At 42.9% G+C, this 17500-nt stretch overlaps 1 protein-coding gene across 1 annotated transcript in view; it reads right to left on the minus strand.

The window, feature by feature from the left end:
* Positions 1–4934: 4934 nt before the first annotated feature.
* Positions 4935–17500, minus strand: part of LOC143288246 (putative adhesion G protein-coupled receptor E4P) — a 29904-nt gene continuing 17338 nt past the window's right edge. Inside the window, exons 6-9 of the mRNA XM_076596594.1 lie at positions 14907–15172; positions 14469–14538; positions 11280–11467; positions 4935–5412 (exon numbers count right to left, since the gene is read on the minus strand). Of these exons, the coding sequence (XP_076452709.1) occupies positions 5084–5412; positions 11280–11467; positions 14469–14538; positions 14907–15172 (853 nt within the window). The 3' untranslated portion in view covers positions 4935–5083. The remainder of the gene's footprint in view (positions 5413–11279; positions 11468–14468; positions 14539–14906; positions 15173–17500) is intronic.

A 17500-nucleotide genomic window follows, 5' to 3' on the forward strand; every position in this document is an offset into this window, starting at 1 on the left:
TTGATTTTCAAAAATGATGATTTCTAAGTAATAATATCAATCATGATGATAGAAATAATAATAATAATAATAATAATAAATAACAAGAAGAAGAAGATCATTTGTTTTCTGCCTTATATCATCATCTTTAATGAACAGACTATAAATGAAAAAACGAACGAACATTTTCTTCTCTTTTCTTCTTCTTTTATTTTAGGGAAAAGGAAACAGCAAGTGTCAGGACACACCCACAGCCTGCAATATGTTATCCGTTCCTGTACCTCTGATGGCCTGAATCGTATTCAATGTCTCCGACTAGGAGAACTTCATTCTGTGCTATCTCCCCATTCACTACACATTGGTGCTCCAGATAATGCTGAAGCGATACATCCTGATTCAGTCCCCCGTCTTCAGAGACAGAACACCTGGAATTACTTCATTAGTTTTCGTCAGACACATCATAAAACTGAAATCTGAGCCTTAGCTCTCCAGTAGATCTTTTTTTTAAAGGTGGAATATATCTGTTTATCCACTAAATTAGCATTACAAAACACAGGTAACTGACTGCGTTTCCATAATGGTTTACCAGTTATTGCAGTTTTTTAAGCTGTGGAAACTAGACAAACCAGTATCACATCAGAAATGAAACTGCTTCCCTTGGATTATTTCACAGAATATTATACATGCTGTACACATTTTCAATACAAAATGACATATTAAAATAATGGAAGAGGAATTACCATCATGCAGTGTGTATAAAAAACATTATTTACACAATGAAAACGTCCATGGAAGAGAGAATTACCATCATGCAGTGTGTACAAAAAAAACATTATTTACACAATGAAAACGTCCATGGAAGAGAGAATTACCATCATGTAGTGTGTGCAAAAAAAACATTATTTACACAATGAAAACGTCCATGGAAGAGAGAATTACCACCATGCAATGTGTACAAAAAACATTATTTACACAATGAAAACTTCCATGGAAGAGGGAATTACCATCATGCAGTGTGTACAAAAAAACCCATTATTTTCACAATGAAAACGTCCATGAAGAGGGAATTACCATCATGTAATGTGTACAAAAAACATTATTTTCACAATGAAAACGTCCATAGAAGAGGAATTACCATCATGCAGTGTGTACAAAAAAACCCATTATTTTCACAATGTAAACGTCAATGGAAGAGGAATTACCATCATGCAGTGTGTACAAAAAACATTTACACAATGAAAACGTCCATGAAGAGGGAATTATCATCATGCAGTGTGTACAAAAAACATAATGTACACAATGAAAACGTCCATGAAGAGGAATTACCATCATGTAATGTGTACAAAAAAACCCATTATTTTCACAATGAAAACGTCCATGAAGAGGGAATTACCATCATGTAATGTGTACAAAAAACATTATTTTCACAATGAAAACGTCCATAGAAGAGGAATTACCATCATGCAGTGTGTACAAAAAACATTATTTTCACCATGAAAACTTCCATGGAAGAGGGAATTACCATCATGCAATGTGTACAAAAAACATAATGTACACCATGAAAACTTCCATGGAAGAGGGAATTGCCATCATGCAGTGTGTACACACACACACACACACACACACACACACACACACACACACACACACACAAATAAATTACACAATGAAAACATCAATGCAAATAGTGTCAAATTCTTTAATTACATTGTGAACTCAATCATGATCACGGAAAATAACTGATTATACAGTGACATTATTTTTCATAAGATTTTTTTTTTTTTAAATGAGAAGGAAAGGAAAAGGCTTCTTGTAAAACAGCATGAACAATTAACAAAGCCCTGACTGACGCATTATTTACATGATCACATTAAATGACATCAGATAATGATGACAAATGCTGGGAGCAGCGAACTAAGTTCATAAGTGGCATTTACACGTGATGCAGCGAAATCAGTCTCCTTCAGACGTAGACCCACGCTCGCAAAAAAGTCCAGCGATGTATTTATTTATTTATTTACTTATTCATTAATCTATTTATTCATTCATGATCCAACTATTTATTTGGCAATGTAACCAACACACAAAGAAACCCGGGTTCGAAGTAAAATACCTCTGTCACGTTTGGGGGGGGGGGGGGGGGGGAGGGGTATGTGACGAATGCGATTATATCATTCTGTCACATTTTGTTTGTGGCTCTTTTGCGTGTGTTTGCGTGCAGGGTGCTTTCTGTTTTGTATGTGCGGGGCTTCCTGTTTTTTCATTGGTCGTAATTACAACAGGAAATTGAACCGGATCCTGTGATGTTTATGAAATGGTATTCACTCAGTTTTCAGTTCAGTTCCTACCTGACTGCCAGGCCATTAACATCTCTGCCAGGAATGGCTTGAAGAGGAGCTTCTTTTATTTGCTGTGTTTTGCTGCTTGGGCAGGTTGGTGAAATATTTAATAATATTGTGAAGCAACTAATTGTGGAAAAAGACTGAATTTATTTTTGAGCTGCTGTGGTGTTATGTTTTATAAGGATAGTCTGCTATCTGGTTTGGATAGCAAGAGAAAGATAACTGTGTTTTGAACTTAGGAGGTAGGAATTTTACGTCATTCCTGAATTACGTCATGGCTTTGACTGCCTCCACTTGCTGAACGGCTGGCTTGATTTGTTACAGTCGTGAGTGAATAACTAGATTATTGTACCAGCGGAAGTGTGGCTTCATCCCCCGAGACAAACCGCGGAGACGATGAACGGTTTCTACGCCGTGGTCCTAACGTTAGACGGCTCCAACGCCATGATGTAACGAGCCGGCTCCTACGCCAACACTCTATGCAACTCCTGCGTCACGCCAGAGCTGGGCAGTGAGAACTTCGTCACGTGCCACGCCAGAGCTGGACAGTGAGAACTTCGTCACGCGCCACACCACAGCTGAGCAGTGAGAACTTCGTCACGCTGGGCAGTGAGAACTTCGTCACGCGCCACGCCACAGCTGGGCAGTGAGAACTTCGTCACGCGCAGTGATAACTTCGTCACGCGCCACGCCACAGCTGGGCAGTGATAACTTCGTCACGCGCAGTGATAACTTCGTCACGCGCCACGCCACAGCTGGGCAGTGAGAATTTCGTCACGCGCAGTGATAACTTCGTCACGCGCCACGCCACAGCTGGGTAGTGATAACTTCGTCACGCGCCACGCCACAGCTGGGCAGTGAGAATTTCGTCACGCGCAGTGATAACTTCGTCACGCGCTACGCCACAGCTGGGCAGTGAGAATTTCGTCACGCGCAGTGATAACTTCGTCACGCGCCACGCCACAGCTGGGCAGTGAGAATTCGTCACGCGCAGTGATAACTTCGTCACGCGCCACGCCACAGCTGGGCAGTGATAACTTCGTCACGCGCAGTGATAACTTCGTCACGCGCCACGCCACAGCTGGGCAGTGATAACTTCGTCACGCGCAGTGATAACTTCGTCACGCGCCACGCCACAGCTGGGCAGTGATAACTTCGTCACGCGCCACGCCACAGCTGGGCAGTGATAACTTCGTCACGCGCAGTGATAACTTCGTCACGCGCTACGCCACAGCTGGGCAGTGAGAATTCGTCACGCGCAGTGATAACTTCGTCACGCGCCACGCCACAGCTGGGCAGTGAGAATTCGTCACGCGCCACAGTTGATGGATACTAGAGATGTTATATCTTTAGAAAAAAAAAAATTCTCGAGTAGAACAATGTTGCCAAGGTTTCAAATTTTTTTATATGCTGTATGGCAGAAGCTGTATAGCTGGGAAGTACAAAGAATGCAAAAACAAAATTCATGGGGCATTTGAATATTAAACTGAAGCCAGAGAAAAGGGATACTAGGAATATGCTTTACGAATTATGTTAAAGACCGTGTTAAAATTCATTATGTACACAAACTGTCTGAATTTTCGGCTCTGTTCAAAATATGGATAAGAAAAAAAAAAAAAAAAAATCAAACCTAAAGAACGCGTTGCCGTATTGAAATAACTAGTTTCTCCAAACTTATTTACATGGATTTTACAACCATATTCTCTAGAAGATTTCATAAAGGATTGTCAGAAAATGTGATTTCTGTTTGTCTGGAATGACAGAAGAGATAAAATGAGCAGAAAGACAGCACTAAAAAGCGTACAGAAAGGAGGTACAAACATACTTGATAAAAGGGCACATACAGAAGCATGGTGAAAAAAATTCAGAACTTTAAAACACAAATGAAGAAATACTAAGCAACTGAAAAGTTGCCATTTTAAATGGTTAAAACGAATTCAGTCGAAAATATCAAATATGTACTTTTTAATTTTTTTTTTTTACAACGGTTGCTTGAGGGCAATTAAGAAATATATTCAACAGGTATACCTAAATGTACCAACAAGTCAGAGTGTACATGATATATCATGGGCATTAAAAATAAAATATTCTATATCTCAGGGTTCACGGAGATACTATGACGTTTTGACATCTGAAGATCCACTCCCTAATTCTTGTCATAACTGGTCTGAAAAACTGGGAACAAACATGTGTTAGATTAATGATTCAATGAAATAGAATAAGAAAAACAAAAGATAAAACTAAGATGGATACAACTTTGTATATTACACACAATCGTTCAGACAAATGTAGTTTTCAAAGAAACGGGATTGGTAAACAGTAATAAGTGTGACTTTTATTTTGAAGTTACAGATTGTAAAGAGGTGTTGAATCAAGACGATTTTGGTTCAGCCTAGAAGATTTGCTAAAAACAAAATGTGAAAATATAATAATTTTGGTTTCAAATAATGTATGTTTGAGTGGAATGGATACTTTCCTCTAATTGATGATTGTTTTAAATGATTTATTCCTAGTAGTTTTCCTCAGAATACTATGATTGTATGTGATCATGTGGTGTTTTTTTGTTTCTTCTTTCTTTTTTGTTGTTTTTTTTTTTTAATGTGTTTCATCTATTCTGTCCCTACTTGCTTTCTCATGTATATATTTACGTAACATTTCTATGCGTTATCAAAATGGGAAAAAAAAGGTAAACAAAAGTATGCTATGAACAAATAAAAAGTATAAACAAGTAACAGTTAGTCGAGTGGTCACTGAAGCGCCGTTCACTTGGAAGGGGCAAAGCCGGTCTCCCCAGTGGAAGCCGTTTTCACCACACACTCAGAGCCTGACGCCCTCTCTGGCTCAGAAGATGGGGACATCTCTGGTCCAGAAGTCTGGACTCGCCTATGAATCGGAATCACCTGTTGCTGCTGGGCTGAGGAGCCGCCCCGTCTGCCGAAGGTTTGCAGGCAGAAGGCCCGCACGTCAGGATCCCGGGCCGGGTACATGATGAAGATGACTAAGCCCTGGATGGCGGTGGTGCAGGTAAAGAGGTACTGGAAGACCAGGCGGGCGTCCTCCACGGCGAAGAAAGCGAAGACCCAGCTGAGACCTGGAACAGGGAGGTGGGGAACGTTTGGATGGTTCAGTGTGAATGTGGAGTCTGCTTCTTAGATCTAAGTGTAGAGAGACAGAGACAGAGAGAGACAGAGAGAGAGAGCATCACACACAGGGACGTAATTATAGCTATATAGTCCTCAAAGATACATAGCAGGGATGCGATGCAGTGAAAGGAAGTCAGAGACTTGGCAGGTCACGACTATCAGTGACAAGCACATGACCTGATGCATGCAGAAAGACCAGCGTCAGACCAGTCAGTCTGAGCGGAAGGCGTGGTGCTCTCTGTATTCCATCACAAACTATTGTAATGGCGGCAGCAACATGGCGACAGCAACCAAAAGAGTTAGAAAACCGTCTGCTTTATAAAAACCAAACTTATCATTCAAACAAGTAGCAAACCTGCTTGAGGGTGTTTTCTGTACAGGAAACAAAGTGGAGTGATGGTCTAGAGGTAACGCGTCCGCCTAGGAAGCGAGAGAATCTGAGCGCGCTGGTTCGAATCACGGCTCAGCCGCCGATATTTTCTCCCCCTCCACTAGACCTTGAGTGGTGGTCTGGACGCTAGTCATTCGGATGAGACGATAAACCGAGGTCCCGTGTACAGCATGCACTTAGCGCACGTAAAAGAACCCACGGCAAGAAAAGAGTTGTTCTTAGCAAAATTCTGTAGAAAAGTCCAATTCGATAGGGAAAACAAATAAAACTGAACACAGGAAAAAAATACAAAAAATGGGTGGCGCTGTAGTGTAGCGACGAGGTCTCCCAGGGGACAGCATCCCGAATTTCACACAGAGAAATTTGTTGGGATAAAAAGAAACCCAAATACAATAGTACTCAAATTCTTTTCAAAACGATGCGATGAAGAAAATTGAAATGTGGTGGGTGGCAGTGACCATGAAGTCAATGTCCGTTTTTGGTCACTGTCCAATTTCATTGCAATGAAGATTAATTCTTCCGTTACATTTTCATTGATTTCTAACCCCCCCCCCCCCCGCCCCACCCGGATATACTTTGTTATCTAACATCGAATTTGGCACAAAAATGGGGAAAATTATCTTATTTCTACTCACACTGGTTTTAATGACGACGCACCTTTAGGATGGGCACAAAAGAAAAAAGAAAGAAAGAAAAAAAAGCCAAATTATTTGCACAATAAATTTATTGTTACATTTTTTAATTTCTATTCATAAAACGTGAGACTTGGACTGGTATACTGAAACACTGATCGACAGCAGTCACTTTTATTATTTTCTGTTCAAATAGGAACTTCTTTTGTTTAGTTTGGAAGTTACATTAATGAGTAAATTTCTTTGGGGCAGCTGATTGAAGGGGATGTCAATCATGATTTGAAGCGTGGACATTAATTTGTTTTTAAACTAATCTTTCTCATCTTAAACATTACTTTCTAAAATTATTACTCAGTACATAGAAAGGCTGATGTGTTTTAATTTCAGTGTGAAGACGACTATTCCAGTCATTTTACGTGAAAAAGGGCCAAAATATTAACTAACTGCTATAAAAACATTTTTGCTGGAATACATACTATATTATGTTGGGAAACAATTATAAAAAAGTCCGGGGGCACCACTTTTGTTTTATACCCTATTTTTGATGTCAACATTTCCTAGGTGTTTTGAAAACCGATCACCTTAGAGGGGACATATGAACACCATTGTACTTACATAATCACGTGTTTTATTGCATGTCAAATTAAAGCTCCTTTCATGAACAACTTAAAAAACATATCCCAGTCTGATTTACGCATCTCAAAACAAAACAGTGATGACAAAAACACTGCGCACCCGCTGACGTCACATTTCAGTCAGACTCATCCAGCTCAAGAACGGTGTTGACACAGCTGATTCCACGACGTTCTCCTCTGTGTACTCACTGACGTCACATTTCAGTCAGACTCATCCAGCTCAAGAACGGAGTTGACACAGCTGATTCCACGACATTCACCGCAAGCTGCTGTGCATGTCAAACCATGTTTCCTGCAGCCACACCTTGCTGAAGAGCAGTCAGTTTTGCAGTTGCAGCGGATAAAGTTCAGCAGATCTTCTGGTGCTGGCGGTATGTCAGAAGCAACAGGAAGAAGTTGGCCCTGTTGAAGATCCCAGCCCCAACCCTGTGGAGAAAGTTCTGCTTCTTTCCCTAGACTGGCCCATTCCTGTACTTGATAGTACACTCTGTAGGTGTGGTACCGAGCAGCTGATGAGGTGGGAGGCAGAGATCTTGCTTGGACCTGTGTGGTGTTGGACGAAAGTTTTTGTTGGTACTTGACAAGCTGCAGTTTATTCAAAGTGTCACCCTTTTTTCTGCATTCTGATGTGAAAAACACATTGTGCGTGGTCGGTTTAACATGATGCAATAATAAGACAAGAAGGTCCGTGTCTCCGCCGATCACCAGTTGTGGAGACTTCAGCAGACAGAAGTGTTTCCTGAACAATCAGGCAGTCAGCATCTCCCACTGCTTGACAGGCTGGAATATCTTGGGCTTCAACGGCACCCTTGAGGAGTTGCATATACTGTTGCTTGCTCTCTGCATTCGCCTGGAAGAGTTCCTTTTTCTTTTTCTCACATTGGAGCATGTCTGCAGTGAAGGCAACATTCGTACCAACCACGCCTTTGCTTTGGCACAGATGTGTTGTGTCCTTTGTTCCTGGCCCACTGCCAGGTTATTTTGGCATCTGTATACTGTCTCGACACACAGCCAACATACATCACCAGTTCTCTGTATGATGATCCTCTTGGCCATGGCAAGCGTTGGAGCAGAGAACCGCCATCCAGAATGTACTTGACATTTTCACTCGGCAGAGAGGCAGATGCGCTCTTTTCTGACCAAAGAAAGTCTACAAGGGTATGCTTACTGGCTTCTCTGGGAAATCCACAAGTACCGAAAAGCAATGTTGGCCAACTCGTCAGCTCATGACATAGAACATAGAATGCACCTGAACTCTTAGTCTTACTTGCAATAGCACCATGACAGTACGTGGCCGTGCTGTCTAGACAATGGCCTGTCCTACTGAGGCGATCTTCGGATCACTGTCTTTTACCATGATGACGGATTTTAAGAACATCCTCAAGGAGTCTGGTATGAAGTTGATTTGGTTGTCAAGGCAGCCACCATCTCCAAAGTCTGGATAATTGTGTCTCTCGTTTGACATAGTCTTTATATCATTGAAGATAAGTTATGAAGCTTTCTTTATTATTTCTGTCTTCTGATCTTGCTTATTGGCATGTCTTGTTGACACAAAAAAGCATGCAGTATATCTTTGAAGCATTTCGTCTCAGAGAGACAACCTCAGGCCTCCTGCCGTTTCCTAGCTCTGTGAAGACAATGTCCTCCCCAAAATGATCTTGCAGGGTTTTGTTGTTGTTGTTGTTGCTTTTTTCTCTCTTTTTTCAGGTACTGTGGCTTGCAATTCAGCATCAGGTCCACCCAAGATATCCTGCATTACTTCCAAAAGTTTAAGAACAGTTAATTGGTCGTAGTCACTGTACTTCAGGTACTGTACCACACCAAGGAATGCTGCAGCAAGGGTAGTCCCATTTTTGTATTCTCTGTGTGCTCTGAGAACGCCTGTGGAAGTCCAGTCCTGAACGGAATTGGAACTGCCTACATTGTGATGCACAACATCATAAGCACAGCAGTACGATACAAAAGCAAGTCTACCAGTGATTTCAACAGCCCACGTGTCATTCTCCCCCTTTCAGTACACACTTTCTTTATGCAAACCCCAAAACATCATTTCGAATCACTGACTGGCATTAAATTCAGTTGGTGTATGTTTTTCGTTTGGAGTGTAGTCTTTAGATTTACATTATATATGTATTCTCCCCAGTTGATCATCAATCCAAGGCAGGCACACAGAGAAATAACAACATAATAACAACTGCCCTTGTGCTACACAGTGACTCTTGCGCGTTAAGTTGACAAGCGTGATGTTCCACTTTCATTATTTTAATACCAGTAGATCTATAGCAGATCACATTAAAAAAACACACACCTTATATCACAAACAAGTACTAGTCATTTGAAAAAATACTCAAATATGAAACAGCTTCCTTACCATTATTTTCGTCGTGTTGAACATTATCTGCTGGGCCGACTTCCATTTCGCCTCGGGATGTCAACAAAGTCAGATGACATGCATCTTTCCGAGGACACGAATTTACTTATGTCCGTGGTTAGGGGTATGGTGGACTGTTTGAATAACAACTTTGATTCGATAAAATCGCTCAAATTAATTTCTTTTAAACCCCAAAACACATTTATACCATGGTGATCGTTCCGGACTTTTCACGAAATGCAGAGGACATATTTTAGAGTAAGTTGCACCAAGAAAGATTTTAAAAGCACTTATTGCAAATTCAAAACGTTTATTGACTGGACTGGACCTTTCACAATGCACACTCCCCCAAGCAGTATTGTTTCGGGAAATAACAGATCGTACACAATGTGGCGTGGGAAGGGAGAGGGAAGAGGAAAACAGAAACGGTAGAAAACTACCAAAAAATGCATAACTAATATGCAATTACATTTAACAGTAACAATTCGATAATGATAACAATGATAAGAAACCATTAACACAGTTCTAAAGTACATTAAAGGAATGTAGACATAGGGCTATGAACTAATGTGAAAGTTCGACTATAAGAACATCGTCAGAAATAACTTTCCAAAAATCATCTGCAGAATAGTTATTCTCTTTGAAATACTTGGGCAAGTATGTACGTAACTGCTGACAGTAAAACAAACAATGATGCAAACTGAACTGCTTACCACAGATGTATGTACCAAACTTTGTCTTCAGCACATCAAGTTTTATACGGAAGAAAGTAGAGGTTGTTAATCTTGTATAGGAAGCTGACGGATTCGTCAATAATATTCTCGGAGAATAATGTCCCTTAAAAAAACCTACTTTTCCTTCCATCGATTATGAAATGACCCCGTGCTGATTTTTCTCACAAAGTGTATGACGGACATGTATTTTTGTCGATTTTTCTGAATCTTGTGCTCCTCTTTTAGCAGCTTTATCAGCAGTTTCATTGCCATGAATGCCCACATGAGAAGGCACCCAACAAAACCTGACCTCAGTTCCTTTAATCCTCAAACAATGTACCAAATGATCTGCCTCAATAACTAAGTCAGGTCTTGTTTCAAGGCTAAATAATTCTAGGGCATAAAGTACTGATTTGGAATCAACAAAGCATGCTGTTTTCAAGAAAACTATTTGATGGCTCACTAAGTAGTTCAGAGCTTGTATAATAGCAATTAGCTCAGCCGTGAATATGGAAAGATGCTTTCCAATAAAGTTAGATTTTTCAACTTTAAAGGCAGGAATATAGAAAGCTGCACCAGCATTTTTGTCATCAGGAACAGATCCATCTGTAAATATATGGACATGTTTCTGATTTTTCTGCTGTATGAATTCTGGGAGTACTTGTGATATTGATGTTTTCTTCCTTTTTTGTTTCAGAATAACTGATATAAAAATCTGCTTTCAACAATTCCCAAAAAGGAACAGGAGTTTGATGTGGCTTTGCAGCTAACTCTTTCATGTCAACATCAGATTCTTTTTACAAATTTGAAACGGAAGTTGCAGCTGTTTCTTGTGTGTGTGTGTGTGTGTGTGTGTGTGTGTGTGTGTGTGTGTGTGTGTGTGTGTGTGTGTGTGTGTGTTTGTATATACTGTGTGTATGAGAGAGAGAGAGAGAGAGAGAATGTGCATGAGAGAGAGAGAGAGTGAAAGCGAGTGTATGTGCATGAGAGAGAGACAGGCAGACAGACAGACAGAGAGAGAAAGAGAGAGAGAGAGAGAGTGTGTGTGTGTGTTGTGTGTATGAGTGACATACCCAGCACCACAAAACAGCTGATGGAAGCACGGACACCGATGGCAGTGTAATTGGAGCCAACACTGCTGATCTTGGGCCGACGACAGATGCTGATCACGACCAACACGTAGATGACGATGTTGGTGGTGACGATGATGGCGACAGGCACCAGGAAGGCGTAGTAAAAAGGCGTCAGCGACATCCAGCAACTGAATGAAGCACAACACAAAAAGAAGACTTTCCCTCTGGTCACTAATGTACTGATGTTGATTGTACCATGACTGTCGCATAATACTCTACTACTCACTGTGTCATGTCTTCAACAAGAGGCAAAACCTTCATGGCTCATGCATGATCCTGTTGAACAACAACAGCAAAAAGGAAACGCCGGTTGTGGTGGAAGAACGCAAGAACGCAATAATCTGAATGTAAGGTACCGGCCTGTATACATTTTGGTGCACGTGTTGCACACACATCTGAACAAAAATAAAATAGGAAGAACGAAACAATCCACTCGATACACAGTGAGCTCACTGAGAACAAGTAAACTAAACGAAAAGCACAATGCTGATATTTCTGTTTAGGGCTGACAGTGCTCTTCTCTCAGTCTTAATGCATAAAAAACAAACATTGCAACATCTCTGGTCACGTTCAACTTTCATTTTGCAGCAGTAATGGTAATGATAGATTTCTAACATTTTGCGTATGCTTGAGCAAATATTTCTTTCTGAGATCATTATGTAATGGACAGGCTGTTAATACATGCAATTCGTCCTCTATTCTACCACCACATGGGCAGTTTCTCAAAACATCACGATAACGCTGATTTACTTTTTGTTCATTTATTCCAAAACGGAACTTACTGAAAGCCGATCTAAATTTACTGATAGTAAGATGAGATAAGTATTTTTCAGGTTGTAATATAGATTTGAATTACCTATATATGTCGAGTCCAGTTTAAAGCCATCTATCTTGCGTTGTTTGAACAGTTTAAGAAAAGTATTTACATCCCCAACCCCGCCAGGTAGCCATTTTCAGGCTCAGGACAGGCCACAACCACCTGAAACACCACCAATACACGAAACTCTGTATCAGCGACACAGAGCAGTGCCCCTGCAGAACAGGCAGCCAGACAACAGAACATCTGCTGCAGTCCTGCCCGCTCCACCAAGCGCTCCGAGAGAAAACCTGGCCCAACCCAATCCCAGTGGCCCGGAAGCTCTACGGAGGACTGGAGGACCTGCGACGTACTGCCGCCTTCGTCGAGGAGACGGGGGAATACATCTGATCAATGATGAACGAGACAACATATGTGGGCAAGGCTCCAGGGGCCGGATTGGCCTCATGAGTCACCTCCGGACCCACAGCCATAGATCTTCCATGTGATATTTGAAGCCATGGTCATCTTCGAATCCGAAGAATGAACATCAGTATCTGCATCCGCCACCAGTGTCAGACCTGAAGCCACTTGATAACCAGAAAGATCCTGAAGACATCGCCAAAGAGGCCCTGAAGCTCAGCGGAAGGAGACTCCACTCCCTGATGTTCCAGACGTTCTTCCCACAGCTAGTTGGCCCTGTGTAGGAAGGCGTCAAAGAAAGTATAGGTTGTGGGGACCTCCAAAACAGCAGTGGGCCACTTTATCTCACTCAACCAAAACTCGGAAAGTGAAATCCGCTGAGTTGGGAAAGGGCGTGTTGAAAGACTAGCATGCAGTCCTGCACTGAACGTTCTGCCTCCCTATAAGTTGTGTGGACTGGGGTGTACACAGACCTAACCTCACCTTCTGAGGAATCCTTCAGATATTTTCCCATTGTAAAAGCTGTGGATGCCAAGAAAGACTTTTTACCAGGATTGGAATTTGAAGTTGTATCCCTCACTTTGCAGACAGGTTTATTCAGCCACTCCAGAGCCATCTCTTGGGCATTAGGGGGTCTAGTGGTCCCAGCCTTGCTTCCTAAGGAAGGCCAGCAGAAATGGAGGAGCTATCTATATCTCCACAGAGTTTACTCAATTCGGCATGGTAAGTTGTAACTAAGCCAGGACGGAGTTGGGTTTAGCCTAGTCCCCAGTGGAACAAGATAGAGACCTGTCTCCTGGGAAGAGAGAGGAATGGCAACTTATGCACTTTCTTCAGTGTCTGAGTCATCCTGACCATCGTCTGTATCATCTGAGTCAGCCTGATCATTTTCTGTATCATCTCAGTCAGCCTGGCCACCTTCTGTATCATCTGAGTTAGCCTGATCATCTGCTTTTTCATCTGGAAACAGACATTATGGACAATAGAGAATGAACACAGATAATCCAGAGGGGTTGAGCAGGGAAAACCGATTGGAGGTAAACGAGAAGCTGACGCAAATGATGTAAAAGAAAGCTGAGGATAAGCAAACTTGCAATAAGCAGGTAAAGCTTAAAACTGAGACAAGGTTGAGGGCCAAAAATAGCACACTTGTCCAGACAACCATTTGCCAAAGAAGGAGAATGCAGCTCTTTCAGGCATGGAATTGCGCTGATTGCCCGAACAGATGACGAGCCAGAAAGAGGAGTCTCAGTACTGTGTTTGCCGCGGACTTTGGTCAACAGAGCAAACTGATGATTGTCATCTGTTTCACATGATGCAGTATAAAACGCTAATTTTTTTTAATTTTTTATGAAAATGCTGCAAATTAGATTATTTCATAAACTCAAAGCCTTCCTTATTACCCGGTCATTCAGTCACTGGGACTGAATCCATTTCATTCTGTCCTTTTCTCAGGCACTTTGTCCTGATACAATGGCCTTAACTCACTCAGTACGGCCAGTCTTCTCTTCTCCTCTACACAGACCCCTCGGATGTCCAGTGGGTGTCTCAATGACCCAACCTTTAGCTTCCGTCGTCAGAACTGTGAGCTATATGAGCGTTCCGCTTGTAATATTTTGATGATGGTAATTGGGATGAAACGCTGTTAACGTCGTCTGTTTCGCCGTTTGTATGGAGAGAGTTAAGTTATTCCTCTACATCCCTCTGTATGACCGTTTCTCGTCGTTAGTTTGTTCATCTGTTTTCTTGTTCTCCATTGATAATGTGTCAGTACCACTTAACAAGCACCACTCATCTCAATAAACGGGTGCAGATAATACAGATTATGAATAACAATGATTCATGAATAATCAGGGATTTATGAAAACTGATTACCTCCCCCAGAAAGTTGCAGGAGACAATGAACTTACTATCTGTCTCCTCCATGGTACAGCTCCACGTCGATTGCAGACACAATGATAACTGGCAGGGCTGGCAGACCTGCACACACACACACACACACACACACACACACACACACACACACACACACACACACACACACACACACACACACACACATCAGTACTGAAATAAAGCAATATTACCTAATGACTTGAGCAACTTTATAACATGTAAGAATTAGACTGTCTTATTGTTTATGAACCCAGTGCCCTGCAAGATCAGTAATTCAGACGACAGATTTTAATGTATGTACCTGTACCCTCATACCTTCACACCTACTTCTCTCTCTCTCTCTCTCTCTATCTATCTATCTATCTATATATATGTGTGTGTGTGTGTGTGTGTGTGTGTGTGTGTGTGTGTACATAAGTTGCCATTCGGCAACTCGCTGTCCCTTGTCTCACCCCAAGCTACCAGTCCAGCCTTCAGCATGAAGCGTGGTGTGGAAGGTTGTCTCCTGCCCTTGAACAGCATGACGTAATGCAGCGCCCCCTGGACCAGCATCCAGAGGAAGGTGACCAGGATGAAGTAGTGCAGCAAGATGGCCACCAGCAGGCAGGTCACGTGACTCCCCACACGCTTCACCCCGGCCAGGAAGAGGACCCATGAGATCAGCATGGCCAGCGACAGGTTGAACAAGGCTTGCTGGGGGAGGCTTTTGTGCAGCTTCCTGTCGGCACGAGGAAACATGGGTTACATAGAGAAACAAAATGAACAGGAAATTTGCCACAACAGTACTTTTATGTAACATTCTTACCATAATCCAAAATAAGGTATGCATGTGATAAAAGATCTAAATGTGGATAAAAACCTACAAAAAGAAAAGAAACAAAAACGAAAGCAGATGGAAATAACGCAGCTCCCTCCATGCAGAGACGTTAGTTGCGTCAAATGACGTCATTTAATCCCAACTGCGCACAGCCAATGGAGGGAAAAGGGGAAGGAGGGCTATATGCGAGTCATGGGAAGTTTTTCTGGACTGAACGTAACCTTACAAAAAACGATTTCGTTTAAATCACACATACATCTATCCAGCGCAGAAAGGCATTACCATGACAGATGGCTTACCTTTAGTTACTGGTGAGAAAGAGATGTCACCAAGGCTGCTGGTGTACAAATAAACCCACAACCAAACTTTACTGAAAGACCAACTGATTGTGGTCTTGACACAGTTGAGTGAGACTCAGCAAGTCTTCGAGGCAAACTGCTATACTATGATGGGGAGGCAGAGTTCCTGCCTTGTGAAGATGAAAAAGACAGGAGCCAATCTGCAAGGGGACATTTGGAACTGAAAAACTATCCCTTGCCGAGTGAACCCAGTTTATACCCAGTTTCTCAAAGGAATGAAGAGTTAACCAATGCATTCCTGATGACGGTTGACACAGCCCAGACCCCTCGATGAATGGTACCTCTGAACGACGCTGTTGTCTCCACTCTGGAAGGCTTGGGTTTGAGAACACGACTGAGAGCTGAGTGATCCAAGCCTTGAGCCACCTGAATGTTGGGTACCAGAAAGTGTCTCCTGTAAAACCCAGGAGAAGGGGGAGACCAACCCGCTGTATGGTCTGCTCAGACAGAAGAACGATACCTTCCTCACCCAGTGGGCAGCACAGATCCTGGGTGGACAGACGAGAGCAAGACAGAGCATGAGAGGAGCTGCCTTGGCCGAGAGCTTGCCCCTGACCTGATCACCCTGACTATCCAGCAGCACATCTATCCAGGCTGAAAGGTGGCTGGAGAGGTTGACAGCCAGAGGAGCAACAGTGGTGAGGGACACGGGTCTGGGCCACGTCCCGTTTTCCATTGTCAGATAGCGGTTGATGTGTTTTTTATGACATTTTTATAGTCAACTGGATGATGTAAGGCGTTTTGAGCAGCATTGGTGCTGGATATCGCGCCATAGAAAAACTATGTATTATTATTATTATTATTATGTCAATGGGTTAACCGGATTCAGGAGTCTGAAAAGACCTTGGCCTTGTCTTTTTGTGACCTTGGCATGGACCCTTTGGTTTAAAAGGGGGTCCAAAACTTGCTCTTCTGCCAAGTCAGTGGACACACGCCTGCCTGTTTACTGCAGCATGGTGTGGGTCGGTGTGGGAACAACCACAGGAGGGAGTGGGCCGGTGAGGGAACAACCACAGGAGGGAGTGGGCCGGTGAGGGAACAACCACAGGAGGGAGTGGGCCGGTGAGGGAACAACCACAGGAGGGAGTGGGCCGGTGTGGGAACAACCACAGGAGGGAAGGACTGCATGGAAGTGTGGGGGGCCTGTGACTGTGACACAGAGAGGACGGAGTCTCTCCAAGCCAGGACAGAGTTCATGGACAGCTTGGACAAGGCAGAGATGATGAAACACAGACCCTGACTATTCAAGAAATGAAGAAAAGAATCGATGACAACTGGGTCAAGGTCCGAGCGTGGCTGAAAGGAGCAGAAGTACATGGTGCGGCCTCTGGAGAATTCCAAATCACGTGATCAGGCACTCAAGAAAACTGTCCATGACTGAGACAGGTTGAAAGAATAACTTTCAGAAAGAACACTGATGGATGGCAAGGAAGAGGGCATCCATCTGAAGGAGGGAAGGAGTGATGCTGGAAAGAAACCCGTGTTGATGGAGAGGCATGTGACGAGCGAACAACGGGTTTTTTTTCCAACCCCCAAAGTCCTGGAGAAATCAGGGGCTCCCTCTGAGGTAACTTTAGAGTTCGGGTGTCTCCCTTCCTGTTTCCGATTCTTTTTATAATAATGTGAGGAGAAGATGAGGAAGAAGGCTGTTTCCCCAGAGCCATGTCTACACCCAAAGGGCAGGAGGCGTGCTCTCTCTGGATTGAAAAGGAGTGACAGAGAAGAGACACCGTGTACACAAAGGCCACGAACTGCCCGTGGGGTGTGGGAGGGGGTGAGGATGTTGGGGAGTGGGGGGATCAGATAGTCCTCTCCCACAGACGAGGCCCCGTCCTGGTGTATGACATCCCTGTGACCGTGCTCTATAAGA

The sequence above is a fragment of the Babylonia areolata genome, chromosome 12 (assembly GCF_041734735.1).
Source record: "Babylonia areolata isolate BAREFJ2019XMU chromosome 12, ASM4173473v1, whole genome shotgun sequence".
In the NCBI taxonomy this organism is placed as follows: Eukaryota; Metazoa; Mollusca; class Gastropoda; order Neogastropoda; family Buccinidae; genus Babylonia; species Babylonia areolata.